The 15988-nt window shown below is 44.5% G+C and overlaps 1 protein-coding gene across 1 annotated transcript in view; it reads right to left on the bottom strand.

Moving 5' to 3' along the window:
• Positions 1-3058: 3058 nt before the first annotated feature.
• The window catches only part of LOC120944008 (rap guanine nucleotide exchange factor 4-like), a 63846-nt gene continuing 50916 nt past the window's right edge, over positions 3059-15988 (bottom strand). The window contains exon 4 of the mRNA XM_040357739.1: positions 3059-3237. Within this exon, the coding sequence (XP_040213673.1) occupies positions 3070-3237 (168 nt within the window). The 3' untranslated portion in view covers positions 3059-3069. The remainder of the gene's footprint in view (positions 3238-15988) is intronic.

Below are 15988 nucleotides of genomic sequence, written 5' to 3' on the forward strand. Positions count from 1 at the left end.
ATATTCCGCCAAATGTATCGATGTCAGGAACAGGCGGAACCGGTTGCTGAGGATCCCAAAGGCATTCTCGACTACCCTCCGAGCCCTGGACAACCGAAAATTAAACACACTCCTCTCTAAGGTGAGGGTCCTCTGGGGAAAAGGCCGCATTAGGTGAGGTCCAAGGCCGAAAGCCTCGTCCGCTAGGAACACAAACGGAAGTCCTTCCACATTATCTTCATCTGGTGGCAATGCCAGACCACCAGTTTGGAGACGATCATAGAAATCAGTCCGTGCGAACACTCCCCCATCTGACATCCGGCCGTTCTTCCCCACGTCCACATATAGAAACTCATACTGTGCCGACACCACCGCCATCAACACGATACTATGATAACCCTTGTAATTATAATAGTAGGACCCCGAGTGGGGTGGGGGCACAATGCGGACGTGTTTCCCATCTATTGCTCCACCGCAGTTAGGAAAATCCCACCGCTGGGCAAATTGGGAAGCCACAGACTGCCATTCCTGTGGTGTGGAGGGTAGCTGTGGGGACAAACAAAAAAAGAGATTTAGTACTTTGGCACATAAACATTGCAAACATAATCCTACAAGCATCCTTGTGCAACTTTACATTTTTAAAATAGCATTTGCAAATTATGAAGGGAGAATTTCGGGGCACAAATATATAGGCCCACTTAATTAATAAGAGACTCCACAGCCCTCTGATTGGGACAAAAACACTTTGAAGGGGGGGTGGGGGGTGTTAAAACTGTTTTTAGAAAAAAAAAAAAAAAAGTGGCATGGTGGGGGTTGGCCCGAAGATAGCATGCTGGACAGGTTAATATTGGGTAAGATCAAAATATGCAGGTAGGCCAAAATAAAAAGAACATGTAAAAGCTGATATCAACATGCATAGTGAGAAAAGGGAACGTTAGTTAAACACACAGCATATCTGGGAAATAAAATAAAAAGTTAGTTTGCCACATTATTAAAGACACATTGTGAGGTTAAAATGAGGAAACTTACCTTCATATACTCCTCGTGCATAACTTTAATGATGGCAGCACACGTGTCCGGTATGATGACCCCAAGCGCCTGCGGAGAGATGCCTGTCGAGAACTTGAGGTCCTGCAGGCTCCTCCCAGTCGCCAGGTACCGCAACGTGGCAATAAGCCTCTGCTCGGCCGTGATGGCTTGGCGCATCACAGTGTCCTGCCTCGTGATATAGGGGGACAGAAGATCCAGCAGACTGTTGAATACGGGGTCCGTCATGCGGAGAAAATTCCTATAGTCATTAGGATTATTCTCCTGGAGTTCCCTAAGCAGAGGCATATGTGAGAACTGGTCACGCTGGCGCAACCAATTCTTGGTCCAGAAACGCCTCCGCCCCCTGTTTCTGGCCAAAGTACTGGAATAATGAACATATCCAGCAGCCATCCCATAAACAGCACCAACTCGCGAAAATTGACGCTGCTGCTCCATCATGGCTTCAAACCGGCCGGCTGGTCAGTCAAGAACACACTCCAACAGAAAGCACAATCAAATCCAGCGGTACCTGCAAAGAACGCACGACACACAGATACGAACGCACAGTACGAATCTGCTAAGCAGAACGAACTGCACGCCTGTACCCGAATGCCAACTACGTACCCACAAGCACACGCACTGAACGAGAAAATACTACCTGCTAAAGCCTGGAGACCGAGAAGCGCGAATCAGCTCTAACCAAACCTTCACTAACACGAGCAAAGCCGTAACTAGCAAAAGCGGAACAGAGGGCGTCGCCATTGACTTTGGCCTTTCCCTTTATAGTGACGTCAAACGTGGATTACGTGCACGCGTTCAGGTCCGCAGGGAAATATCGTCCGCTGGTGTGTACAAGCCAGCGGGCCAAATGAAAAAACAGCCTTGTACGCCGGAAACAGCCCGTCGGACATTTCGAACGGACATGTTTGCTCGTGAGTACTCGGCCTTAGAGTTATGGTGGTGAGCGGTGTCCTCCATGCATCTCCTCCCATGCTCTCCTCCTGATAGGCGTCCAATCACAGCGCCTATCGTTTCAGCCAATCGGGTGACGGGTAACAGACATTAGCACCTGATTGGTGGAGAGGCGGTTCAGTGTTAGGAAAGCGTATATATTCATTTGCTTTTCTAGCACATGCACAGCGCTCGCAGTTTACCTATTTTGAAGCCTATTAGATCTTATGGCTCTAATCTGGTGCTTCAAAACCCCCCCCAGCTGCTGTAATTCAGGTGCCCATCGTCCGAAAAGGGGCCGAGCGCCTGAATAGAGGGTGGCAGCAGCGGCCATGGATAGATTCATGCTATGGTCATAGAGGGGGTGGCTGGAGAGAGGGGGGATGGCACCCGTGCACCCTTATGGACGCACCGCCACTGATAAAAGAACATTATGACGTCATTGGTCTCTGCTGTAAATTCTCCCACTGCTAGAAAGTCTTGGAGACCTTAGCTGAAAAGAAGAAGGCTGTCTCTGTGCTTTGATTAAGAGAGAAATAACTAAAATTACTGGGCTCCGGAGGGTCTTGTTCACCCCTCAGGCTGCTAAATCAAATTCTTTTGTCAGTAAGTCTATAGAACCACAACAGCAGATAATGTATAAAATAAAGGAATTCTGTCTTTTTTGTGCAAAATGAGCACCATACTAATTAAATAGAAGGAAAGGATGCTAAGCTTGGGCCCATCCCCTAGGTTTCATGGGCCTGGAAGATCGGCATTTTTTGCCACGTCTTAGCTGCTTGGATCCTATAAGGCAGGGATAAGCAATTAGCGGACCTCCAGATGTTGCCAAACTACAAGTCCCATGAGGCATAGCGAGACTCTGACAGCATCAAGCATGACACCCAGAGGCAGAGGCATGATGGGACTTGTAGTTTGGCAACAGCTGGAGGTCCGCTAATTGCTTATCCCCGCTATAAGGTCTCTGGTAATACAAGGAGAACATTTAGAAGCACCCTATATCTCCTCTGGTGCAAAACAGTTTGAATCCTGGGCAGCACATAGCTTCAAGGGCCCAGCAGTTGCTAAAGCCACTGCACCCTCAGAAGAGCTGCTCTCTTTAATATTTAACTAGTAAACTAGAAAGCTTACCTCCCACAGAGCTTTAAAGTCCTTCTGTTCAATGCGTAGAAGCTCACTGAATTCTCTTGTGACGATGGTGGCATGTCTGGGTGTATTGTCCAGTATTGATTCTCCAAAAGCAGTTCCGACCCCCAGTGTGCATATAACCACGGCATCCTATGGAGAAGAGGAGCATTTTGAAGGCACATATAATTGTGTGGAGCCAAAATAGCTGCAAAGTGATGGGTTTTTAGCCAGTTTAAAACATGCATCACAAACACTAATAGAAGAAATGTCACCTTAGACAGTAGTAGGTGGCAGTATGTTATTGCCTTCCACTTTTCTCTTGTATGCCAAAAAGGCAGCAATCAAAGATATGAAAATGAATGGCCACATCACTTCCTGCTATCAGTGTAAGCATTGGAGAAAGCAGAACTTTCTGCAATCAGAGACAGTATAAGATGGGAAGAAGAGCTTTTCCCATACCTCTACCTCATATAATACCTCATATAATACCTCATATAATACCTTACATATTCAAGAGGTGCCAGTGTGAAGCATGGGAGAGAGGAAAGGACGTAGAAAAGGGGCATGGGTGGCTGAACCATGAAAAGGCAAATGACTGCCTGTTATGCCCCTCACTACACGTGACTGATGTGTATTCGGGCACACTGATAACTCTTCTCATACTAATGCATTCCAGTAGGCGCAGAATCCTTATGAACTTTTATTAGCACAAGACAGAGTAAAACTGTAATAGATACAAACAGATTACAATTAATAAACAATAATACAATTAGAGCCTCCCTATCTATCTATCTAGAGAGACAAAGTTGCACGTACCGTAGATGCATCGATATGGCTGACGTGAGAAAGAACTCAGCAGACATGTGCTTGCTTGGAAGGAAAAATGGAAAAGGAGGCTGTGGAGGTGCTGCAAAGCCTCATGGGATAGAAATACGGAAGCTTGCATGGACCAAATTAATGAACTATTCTAGCTGACTATATTAACATAGAACAGGTGCAATTAAACAGAAAGTCCACTAGATGGCAGCATTGATTTAATTCAAACTAAAGTCAAAACTATGAAGACGATGAGCCTTATGAATGAAGGCATGACACTCCTCGCCTGGTTTCCCACGGATACCACACATCATGGCACTCCGGAGGAGAGTAACAAAACAAGTTCGGAAACAGGTCTGAGGAAAAGTTTAGGCTGGCCTTGCCTAATGACTTTGAGTTCAACTTTCCTGACGTGTCCATCTTCACTGGGAAACACTTGGGTTATCAGACCCAAAGGCCACTCGTTTCTCCTTGATTGAGAGTCTTTCATGAGCACAATGGCACCAGGCTCTAAGTTGGGCTTGCTGTCTTGCCATTTGTTCCTGGTCTGTAGATTAGACAAGTATTGTTTCTTCCATTTGTTCCAAAAGGTGTCAGCTAACACTTGTACTCTTTTCCATTGACATCTGTATAAGTCCTTTGGGTCGAGATTGACAGAAGGAGCTGTGATCACCTCGACTTTCTGAGTGAGCAAAGTGGAAGGTGTAAGCAAGAAAGGATCCTCAGGATCATTGGGTATAGATGTCAAGGGTCTAGCATTCATTATAGCTGATACTTCAGCCATGAAGGTTGTCAGAGTCTCATGTGTGAGTTTTGAAGTTCCCAATTGTAGAAACATTGAATCTAGGATCCTTCGAGCTATACCAATCATACGCTCCCAGGCACCTCCCATGTGAGAAGAGTGTGGGGGGTTAAATGTCCATGTACAACCCTGTTCTGAAAGGTATCTCTCAACATGTTCTGTGTCAAGGTTTGAAGTGATATTCAATTCTTTGCAAGCTCCAACAAAGTTGGTTCCTCTATCAGAGCGTATGTGCTTGACAGGGCCTCTAATAGAGATGAAACGTCTCAGGGCATTGATGAAGCTGGATGTGTCTAAGGACTCAATTACTTCTATGTGTACAGCTCTGATGCACATGCAAGTAAACATGACAGCCCAGCGTTTGCTGTTGGCACTGCCTCCTCTGGTTTGACGTGTGATGACAGCCCAAGGCCCAAACACATCAAGACCGACGTTTGTGAAAGGGGGTTCTGTACTGAGACGGTCTGCAGGAAGGTTGGCCATTTTCTGGGTTTGGAAAATACCACGAAGCTTACGACAGGTGATACATTTGAAAATGGTTTTACTCACAAGTCTCTTGGCTCCCACTATCCAGAGTCCAGCCACACGCAAAGCTCCTTCCGTGAACAAACGTCCTTGATGTTTTGTCTGTGTGTGGTAGTGTTCCACAAGTAAAGAAGCAACATGGTTATTTGGTATTATGACAGGATTGCTTTCACCACTATCAAGTCCTGCATTTGAGATGCGCCCTCCAACTCTTAACAGTCCTTCATTGTCTATAAAGGGGTTGAGTTTCCTTAGAGGACAGTTCTTTGGAATGCTCTTGTTATATTGAAGGCATTCTAGTGTTAGTGCATAAGTCTCTTGTTGGATACAGCGGATGATTACATTTTTTGCTTCTGTGAGCTCGTCTACTGTATATGGCTTGTGGCAATAATGCCAACCTTTGCAACAACTTGGTCTTGTAGGGGTGCCTTTAAAGGATCTGGCTATGTGAACCAGGCAAGCTGTAGCTCTTTGTAAGGATTTCCAAGTGGAGAACTTATCGAAGCGCTTGGATCCCAACAGTTGGTTAGAAATTGTTGTATGTAGTGTGGAAACCTGAGGACGGATGTCTGAGTCAGATTCAGGTTCTAACAGTTCATAAGTCTCCCTTTGTGGAGTGGTAGGCACTGACTTGTACAGGAAGGGTGGTCCTGTGAGCCATGTAGTGTCTTTGAGACGGGATGCTGACACAGACCTTGTGGCATGATCTGCTGGGTTATGATCAGTTGAGACATAACGCCACTGGGTGGGCTGTGTAGACTTCCTGATCCTTAGGACTCTGTTGTGCACATAGACATAGAATCTCCTACTTTCGTTGTAAATGTAGCCCAACACTACCTTGCTGTCTGTGTAAAACTCTGTATCCTCGAGTTCTATATCCATCTCAGTTGTAATGAGTTCTGCTAGTTCTACTGCTAATACAGCAGCACACAGTTCCAATCTTGGAATGGTGGTTTCAGGACATGGTGCTAGCTTGGCCTTGCCCATAACGAACCCAATATGAATTTGGCCCTCGATGTCTACTGACTTGAGGTAGGTTACTGCTCCTATTGCTTTGACTGAAGCATCGCAGAATACACATAACTTTCTAGACTGAACCCTTTCAGGAGGAAAGTGGGTGTATGGTCTATGTATGTGTAGGTTAGATAAAGTCTTTAAAGAGTCTCTCCATGTTACCCATAATGTCTCTTTCTCAGAAGGTAGTGGAGAATCCCAATCACATGTGTCTGCAGTAAGCTCTCTAAGCATAATCTTACCTTGGACGGTCACCGGTGCTGCGAACCCGAGTGGATCATACAGGCTGTTGATGGTGGATAGGACACCTCGCCGAGTGAAGGGTTTTGGCTCTTGGTCGACCTGAAAGGTAAGGGTGTCAGTCTTGAGGTCCCAGTTGAGTCCTAGGCTGCGTTGCATAGGAAGGGAGTCTGTAGCTAAGTCCAGATCTTTGAAGTCACTGGCATAATCTTGAGAAGGGAAGGCCTCCATGACGACCTTGCTGTTTGATGCTATCTTATGCAGTCTAAGATTTGAAGAGGCAAGTGTGCTTTGAGTCCTCTTGAGTAGACTTATTGCAGCTTCAGGTGAAGAAAGTGATTTCAGACCATCATCTACATAAAAGTCTCTTTCAATAAACTGTGTAACGTCTTTCTCACCTTCTTGAGCAGATAGCTTAAGTCCGTAGATGGCAACAGCAGGGGATGGACTGTTACCAAAAACGTGCACTTTCATGCGGTATTCTGTAATGTCTTTAGTAGGGTCATTGTCTGTGAACCATAGGAATCTCAAGAAGTTCCTGTGTTCTTCCTTGACTTGGAAGCTGTGAAACATTTGCTGTATGTCTGCAACTATGGCAACTGCTTCCTTGCGGAACCTGATAAGAACACCAAGAAGTGTGTTGTTGAGATCTGGTCCCTTTAGGAGGACATCATTTAGTGAGACCCCTTCGTGCTGAGAGCTGGAGTCAAACACTACCCGGATTTTACCTGGCTTCTTGGGGTGGTAGACACCGAAGATTGGTAGGTACCAGCACTCTTCTTTGTCTTTTAAAGGTGGGGCTATCTCAGCATGGTCATCCTCAAACATCTTACTCATGAATGAGAAGAAATGCCCTTTCATTTCTGGCTTTCTTTGAAGATTGCGTTTAAGGGAAGAAAAGCGCTTTAAAGCTTGTTCTCTGTTGTTAGCAAGGCAGGGTCTCTGTGCTTTGAAAGGCAGGGGTGCAACCCAGCTGTTTTCATTGTTTTTGTGGAATCCCTGTCTCATTATTTCCAAGAAGATATGATCTTCAATTGATGGGGCAAGTTTGTGATCTTCTTTAGTCCCTTGGAAAACTGAGCATCCTAAACGATCTCTGTCTTCATCACAAAGAAGATTAGCGGTGTAAGGGTTGGAATGAATTACACTGGCAGGCTTCTCTCTTACGAGGAATCTGTTGGTGCAAGGCTGAAATAAGGATGGACGCCCACCCTCTAGTGTCTTTGTAAAGAGAGAGTTCACGCTGGTTGGTTTGTGAACACTCCCTAGGCATACGTTGCCTATGATGACCCATCCGAGATCCAGCTTCTGAGCATAGGGGGAGTTGTGGGGACCATTGATTTGTTTTCTTACCTTGTGAACTCTGATGATGTCCCTCCCAAGGAGAAGTGCTATCTCAGCCTGGGGATCCAGTTCAGGGATGAGGTGTGCTATGCCCTTCAGATGTCTGTGATGAAGTGCCACCTCTGGTGTAGGGATCTCCTCTCTTTCAGTTGGGAACTGATTGCACTCGATTAGAGTTGGCAGAGGCAGGGTTGTCTGACCATCAAAGGATTCGATTTGGTAACCGATGGCTCTTCTCCCAGTTTCTTCACTTACCCCTGTACAAGTCTTGAGTAAGTATGGAGAGTTTGCTTCCTTGATTTTGAAGGTGTCAAAGAAGGTTGAGCTGGCGAGTGATCTGTTGCTTTGATCGTCCAGGATCACGTATAGCTTCACTGCTTTTTCTCTGTGGCCTGTGGGGTAAACTGTAACAAGACAAATCTTGGAGCAGGATTTGTTAGACGAACCTTCTCCACATACTTGGGTGCACTGGGGTGTAACTACAGGAGGTACTATGTCTTGTTGCTCCTCGCCGTGCTCTTCCACCTGGAGTGAGGGGGTAAGAGTCCATGGCGCTGGCCCTGGATGTAGAGCTGTGTTGTGTTCTGTGCTGTTACACTCGGAGCAGTTGATGCTCACCTTACAGTCTTTACCGATGTGAGAAGTTGATGCGCAGCACCTGTAACAAATTCTGTTTTCTTTGAGGAAGGTTCTGCGATCTTGGAGAGTCTTTTCTCTAAAACCTCTGCACTTTGACAATGAATGAGGCTTCTTGTGAAGAGGGCACTCTCTGCTTGGATTCTCAGCTGGAGATACACTTGTTTTGCGTACTGCAACAGGTGTGACTTTGAAGTTGCGGGTTAGAGCAGGCTTACTGGGCCTAGGGAGAGCAGAGTCAGATGATGAGATGTCAAAACTAGGATCATTTTTAACCTTTGCTTGATGGCGAATAAAGTCCACAAAATAAGAGAATGGTGGGAAGGGAACGTTGTGCCTTTGCTTGTAGTTGGAGCCGCGTGTAATCCAGGCTTCTTGAAGGCTGTAAGGTAGCTTCTGCACTATAGGGTTAACACCACGGGCTGTGTCCAGAAAGGCAAGGCCTGGCAAGTCTCCTTCTGATTTGGCTATTTGGAGTTCTGTCACTAGGTCACTCAATTCTCTCAGCTTCTGGTAGCCTTTGTTAGAAATCTTGGGAAAGTCCTCTATTCTTTTAAAAAGAGAGTTTTCTAGAACTTCTGGGGAACCGTAACATTCGTCAATCCTCTCCCATATCATGCTCAGCCCTTTGGTTGGGTAATTAATGTTAATGTCTCTGATTCTCCTTGCATGCTCTGATGACTCATTCCCCAGTGATTGGACTAAGAGATCGGCTTCCTCACTTGCTTTAAAACCAAGATCCTTAATTGCATTTCTGAAGGACGAACGCCATGCTCTATAACTTTCAGGGCGATCGTTAAACTTTGCAAGTCCTTTTGCTAACAGTTCACGTCGTGCTAAGAGCTTGAAGAAATCTGACATACCTTGATCGTTGTGTGAGTAGCCAGGGGGCGCTTTGTTGTGCCAGGAACTTGTGGAGTAGATGCGGTCATCAGAGATGCTGTCGCTGGGTCTTTTAACTTGTTGTTCTTCATTTTCGACTTGGTCAACTGTGGCGTAGTGCTTTGATAGCCTGGATGCAGAATGTGCTGAAAACTGACTAAGTGCAGGTTTACTTTCTTGCTTGATATAAGGCGTGTGAATGGCGGGAGTTGATTCCGCTCTTGGCGCTGTAAGCGGGCAGTTGTCTGGTTTGGCGTGTCGCCGCACATATTCTGAGGTACGCTCTGTACTGTCATGAGGAACGGATTCTTCCCCTAGCACGTTGCTGTGCCGCTCACTGGTGGGCTTTGCAAGTTCTTCTAGGATGTCTGCCTCGGCTGCAGCAGCCGCTGACTCCTTCTCTGCAGCTAGTTTCTCTAATTCAGTTTCCATGCGTAACTTCTCTAATTTGATTTGCATCTCTTTTTCAGCAAACCTAGCCTTTACTTCGGCCTCTTTTGCTACAAAGTCAGCTTTCACCTTTGCAGATTCTGCCTTTGCGCGGGCAATGGCGATTGTTTCGCTTTTCACTGACCTCCTTGAGCTCGTGGAGTAAACTTCTGACCTTGTCACGAGGTGCTCTGACTTTGTCTGCGACATGGTGTCTAGCTGTATATGGAAGCTGATAACTTTGATGTCTCTTTGGCGTTCTATGTGGTAGCTGTGCGTAGAAGCCTTGGTTTCTATGGCGTTCTGTATGCTGGCCGTGCTTAGAAACCTTCATGTTGCTGGAAGTTCTGTATGCTAGCCATGTTTAGAAGCCTACGTTTTACTATGGCGTTCTGTATGCTGGCCGTGCTTAGAAACCTTCGTGTTGCTGGAAGTTCTGTATGCTAGCCATGTTTAGAAGCCTACGTTTTACTATGGCGTTCTGTATGCTGGCCGTGCTTAGAAACCTTCGTGTTGCTGGAAGTTCTGTATGCTAGCCATGTTTAGAAGCCTACGTTTTACTGTTATGCCCCTCACTACACGTGACTGATGTGTATTCGGGCACACTGATAACTCTTCTCATACTAATGCATTCCAGTAGGCGCAGAATCCTTATGAACTTTTATTAGCACAAGACAGAGTAAAACTGTAATAGATACAAACAGATTACAATTAATAAACAATAATACAATTAGAGCCTCCCTATCTATCTATCTAGAGAGACAAAGTTGCACGTACCGTAGATGCATCGATATGGCTGACGTGAGAAAGAACTCAGCAGACATGTGCTTGCTTGGAAGGAAAAATGGAAAAGGAGGCTGTGGAGGTGCTGCAAAGCCTCATGGGATAGAAATACGGAAGCTTGCATGGACCAAATTAATGAACTATTCTAGCTGACTATATTAACATAGAACAGGTGCAATTAAACAGAAAGTCCACTAGATGGCAGCATTGATTTAATTCAAACTAAAGTCAAAACTATGAAGACGATGAGCCTTATGAATGAAGGCATGACACTGCCACATATTCACTTTGAGAAGGCAAATCACCCTCAATAATTTAGCATACTTCCACTTAAAGCGGAGTTCCACTCAAAAATTGAACTTCCGCTTTTCGGAATCCTCCCCCCTCTGGTGTCACATTTGGCACCCTTCAGGGGGAGGGGGGAGCAGATACCTGTCTAATACAGGTATTTTGCTCCCACTTCCGGGCATAGATAGCCGAGTCACCCGCAGCTATCTACGCCATGTCCGGCGCCTCCTCCGCCCCCGCTGTCTTCTGGGAGACACACAGGTCCCAGAAGTAAGCAGGGAGCAGTGGGATCGTGCAGCGCGAGTCACGCAATCGCAGTAGGGAACCATGCTGTGAAGCCCCTAGACTTCACTTCCTGATTCCCTTACCGAAGATGGCGGCGACAGCACCCAAGAGCCGAGGGACAGATCGGCTTCAGGTGCCGACATCACAGGCGCCCTGGACAGGTAAGTGCCCATGTTTTAAAAGTCAGCAGCTGCAGTAAAAAGGAACACCCCTTTAATGTGTATAATGTGAAAAATGATGTCACACAGAGTAAATAGATACCCAACATGTCACACTTTAAATGTGCGCACACTCATGGAATGGTGCCAAATTTCAGTACCTAAAAATCTCCATAGGCGACGGTTTTACTTTTTTTTACAGGTCTAGTGGTAGAATTGTTGCTTGCGCTCTAACGCACGCTGCGATACCTCACATTAGGTTGAACAGCATTTACATATGTGGGCAGGACTTACGTGTGTGTTCGCTTCTGAGCGCTAGCTATCGGGGACAGGGCATTTTACTTTTTTTTTTACTGTATTGTTTTCATTTTTACACTTTCCTTAAATTTTTTTTTTTTGTATCACTTTTATTCCTATTACAGGGAATGTAAACATCCCTTGTAATAGGAATCTATCGTGACAGGTCCTCTTTATGGAGAGATGCGGGGTCAATAAGACCCCAAATCTCTCCTCCAGGCTGGAAAGCATGAGATCAAGGAAGAAAATTCACTGATCTCATGCTGACAGCCGCAAATGTGTCTTTGTTTACATCCGCAGCCCAGACGTGACGTCATAACCTTGCACCCAGGCCTACGACAGTCATAGAGGAATCTCTATGGTCGTCATCTATAATGTGTAGGTAGTTTGTGGAGGAGTGATAACACCAGCACCTTACCATATTGTAGCATTAATAGCTTGTATAAAATATTTTCCCATGTCGCAATGTAATTAGCCTTGCAGAACTTTGATGTTCTCTATATGAAGCATGTACAGTGCCTTGAAAAAGTATTCATACCCCTTGACATTTTTCAAATTTTTTCAGGTTACAACCAAAAACGTGAATGTATTTTTTTTGGGATTGTATGTGATAGACCAACACAAAGTGGCACATAAGTGTGAAGTGTAAGGAAAATTATAAATGGTTTTCATTTTTCTTTACAAATAAATATGTCAAAAGTGTAGCTTGCATTTGTTTTCTGCCCCCCCCCCCCCTTTGTAGAACCTCCTTTCACTGCAATTACAGCTGCAAGTCTTTTTGGGGATGTCTCTACCAGCTTTGCACATCTAGAGAGGGACATTTTTGCCCATTCTTCTTTGCAAAATAGCTTAAGCTCTGTAAGATTGCATGGAGAGTGTCTGTGAACAGCAAATGTTAAGTCTTGCCACAGATTCTCAACTGGATTTAGGTCTGGACTTTGACTGGGCCATTCTAACACATGAATATGCTTTGATCTAAACCATTCCATTGTAGCTTTGGCTGTATGTTTAGGGTCGTTGTCCTGTGGGACAGTGAACCTCTGCTCCAGTCTCAAGTCTTTTGCAGACTCTAACAGGTTTTCTTCTAAGATTGTCCTGTATTTGGCTCCATCCATCTTCCCATCAACTCTTCCCAGCTTCCCTGTCTCTGCTGAAGAAAAGCATCCCCACCAACATGATGCTGCCACCACCATGTTTCACAGTAGGGATGGTATGTTCAGGGTGGTGTGCAGTGTTAGTTTTCTGCCACACATTGCTTTTAGGGCATGAAGTTCAACTTTGGTCTTACTGTATCTGATCTCCACATGTTTGCTGTGTTCTCCACATGGCTTTTCGCAAACTGCAAACAGAACTTCTTATGGCTTTCTTTCAACAATGGCTTTCTTATTGCCTTTCTTCTTGCCACTCTTCCACAAGATTCGTGGAATGCGCGACTAATAGTAGTCCTGTGTGCAGATTCTCCCACCTGAGCTGTGGATCTCTGCAGCTCCTCCAGAGTTACTATGGGCTTCTTGGCTGCTTCTCTGATTTATACTCTCCTTGACGGCCTGTCAGTTTAGATGGACGGCCATGTCTTGGTAGGTTTGCAGTTGTGCCATACTCTTTCCATTTTTGGATGATGGATTGAACAGTGCTCCGTGAGATGTTCAAAGCTTTGAATATTTTTATATAACCTAACCCTGCTTTATACTTCTCCACAACTTAATCTCTGACCTGTCTGGCGTGGCCTTCATGATGCTGTTTATTCACTAAGGTTTTCTAACAAACATCTGAGGGTTTCACAGAACAGCTGTATTTATACTGAGAATAAATTACACACAGGTGGACTCTATTTACTAATTAGGTGACTTCTAACGGCAATTGGTTCCACTAGATTTTAGTTAAGGTTATCAGAGTAAAGGGGGCTGAATACAAATGCATGCCACACTTTTCAGATATTTATTTGTAAAAAATTTGGAAAACTATTTATCATTTTCCTTGCACTTCAAAATGATGTGCCACTCTATGTTGGTCTATCACATAAAATCCCAATAAAATAAAGTTATGATTACATAGGAGGCTTTGCTTCCAGCTGTAGTGCTTTAGAGTGATTGTGGCCCTCTACATGGCCTATCTTGATCTACATTTCAGTAACTGTTCTGAAGGAATACTGCTTATTGGAAAAATTAGTATATAAATAATGTATATTGATAAATGTTTAGTAGCCGGCTAACATTGTACTACCTGCTATATGGTTAGTGGGTTCAGCTATGAAACAGCAAGACCCTTTCTAAAGGCATACCTCCCGACTTTCTGAAATGGCCTAAGGCAGAAACCTTTTGCAACAACGTATGTAGTTTACTACACATACGCACACATGCAACACAATAAGAGCCGGTTCACACTGGGGCGACCTGGGATCTGACTCGAAGTTGCCCCAAGTCATCCCAAGTCGTGTGGTTGAGAAAATGAATGGAAGTGAATGGAGCCGTCTTAATACACACTACTGCAGTCGCTCCGACTTCAGAAAAGGTTCCTGTACTACTTCAATCCGACTTCTAGGCAACTTGTAGGCAACTTGTACCCATTGATTTCAATGGAAGTTGCCTCAGAAGTTTGATCACTGTCTTAACTGAAGCAACAATACGGGAAGATAACATACATTTCTTGGGCAAACCCCTCCCTCCCACGTAGCTGATTGTTGTTTGATTGGCCACTGGAAAGCCTCCTGTCCTGGAGGCAACTTGAAGTTGTCTTGTAAGTTGCCTGATGATTCATACTCAAGTCTTGTCCAAGTTGCCTCCCAAAGTCGTGCTGGAAGTCGTGTTGCCCCTGTGTGAACCGGCTCTAATACAAAATTATAATTTATTTTTACAAGCAATAGGACCAGGAACCACCACCAAACCAACCCTCTATTGGTTGGACCTGCCTCTGGAGTGTGGAGTATGGGCAGTGCTTTCGCCACTCTCACTATGGAGGAGATCAGTAGAGATAGAAAGTGGGTGGAGTTTGTGGTGTGGGTTAGGTGCGGTATTATTCCACTTGATGAAGCAAATTAACAGGGCCCTACTATGTTGGAGGAGCGGATGTCCTTATTAATCATCATACTGTGTGTATGTATGTATGTATATATATATATATATATATATATATATATATATATATATTATCATTATTATTATACAGGATTTATATAGCACCAACAGTTTCCGCAGCACTACAAAATGATATATATAGGGCAAGCTACATAAGTTGCTGGTATACATTTACTTGGTTGAATATAGACATATGTTGTTTTTATTTCAATCATTTCAAAGAGTCTGAGGAAGTGGGATGGTTGGGACCCACAAAACATGTTGTGTAATGACACAACCCTCCTTATGTTATCATCATTTAGAACTTTGGAAACCATCCAGCATGGAAATAACAAAGGATACAAGCAATTTCCTGAAGGGTGGGAAAGTCAACATTGTACAGTGAAACAAATATATTATCCATTGCGAAATATGTTATATATTTATGAATGAGCTTATATGGCCAGCATGTTATGTACACATTGGGGTTGATTTACTAAAGCTAGAGAGTGCAAAATCTGGTGCAGCTCTGTATAGAAACCAATCAACTTTATTTTTTTTTGTCAAGCTGAAGTTAGAAGCTGCCTGGCTATCATTCACAGCTGCACCAAATTTTGCACTCTCCAGTTTTAGGAAATCAACCCCAATTTATATTTTAAAACCATAATAAATGTACAGTATGGAATATTAATTGTGGTGCATATGGTATACACACTAGGGCACTTTTAAAGTCTTAAAGCGGAGTTCCAGCTACAAACATTTTTTTTTTTAAAGTCAGCAGCTACCAACACTTTTAATAAGGACAATTACATGTCCAGGGAGCCAATGATGACCCCCGCCCCCCCGAGGCTGATCTATCCATTGGATCGTGTACAAGCGCCACCATTGTAACTAAGGGAAATGGCAGTGTAGCCTTGCTGAGTCACTGCCGGTTTCCTACTGCGCTTGCGAGTCGTGTGGTGCTTTGTGAATGGCCAGATTGTCTTCTGGGACACACACAGGTCCCAAAAGACAGCGGGAGGGCTTGCCGCACTGGAGGACATGACGTCAGTGCGCCACGGCCCGGCTGGAACGGAAGTAAATTTAGTACTTCAAAAAAGGTACTAAAGAAAACAAAAATATCCAAAAACGAGGGGTGGTTTTTAGTTTAAGACCACCTTTCTAAAGTGGGTGGAACTCCGCTTTAAGTTGCATCTCTATGGAGAACATGATACTATGCAGTGTATTTGTAAAGGCAGTGTAAAAGCATAGAACATACAGTCATTTATAGCAACTTAAACTAAGATCTGATTGGTTTCTCAGCATCTAAGAACATGCGCTTTAAGCACTTACGGGTATAAACACATGTA

The sequence above is a fragment of the Rana temporaria genome, chromosome 6 (assembly GCF_905171775.1).
Source record: "Rana temporaria chromosome 6, aRanTem1.1, whole genome shotgun sequence".
Classification (NCBI taxonomy): domain Eukaryota; kingdom Metazoa; phylum Chordata; class Amphibia; order Anura; family Ranidae; genus Rana; species Rana temporaria.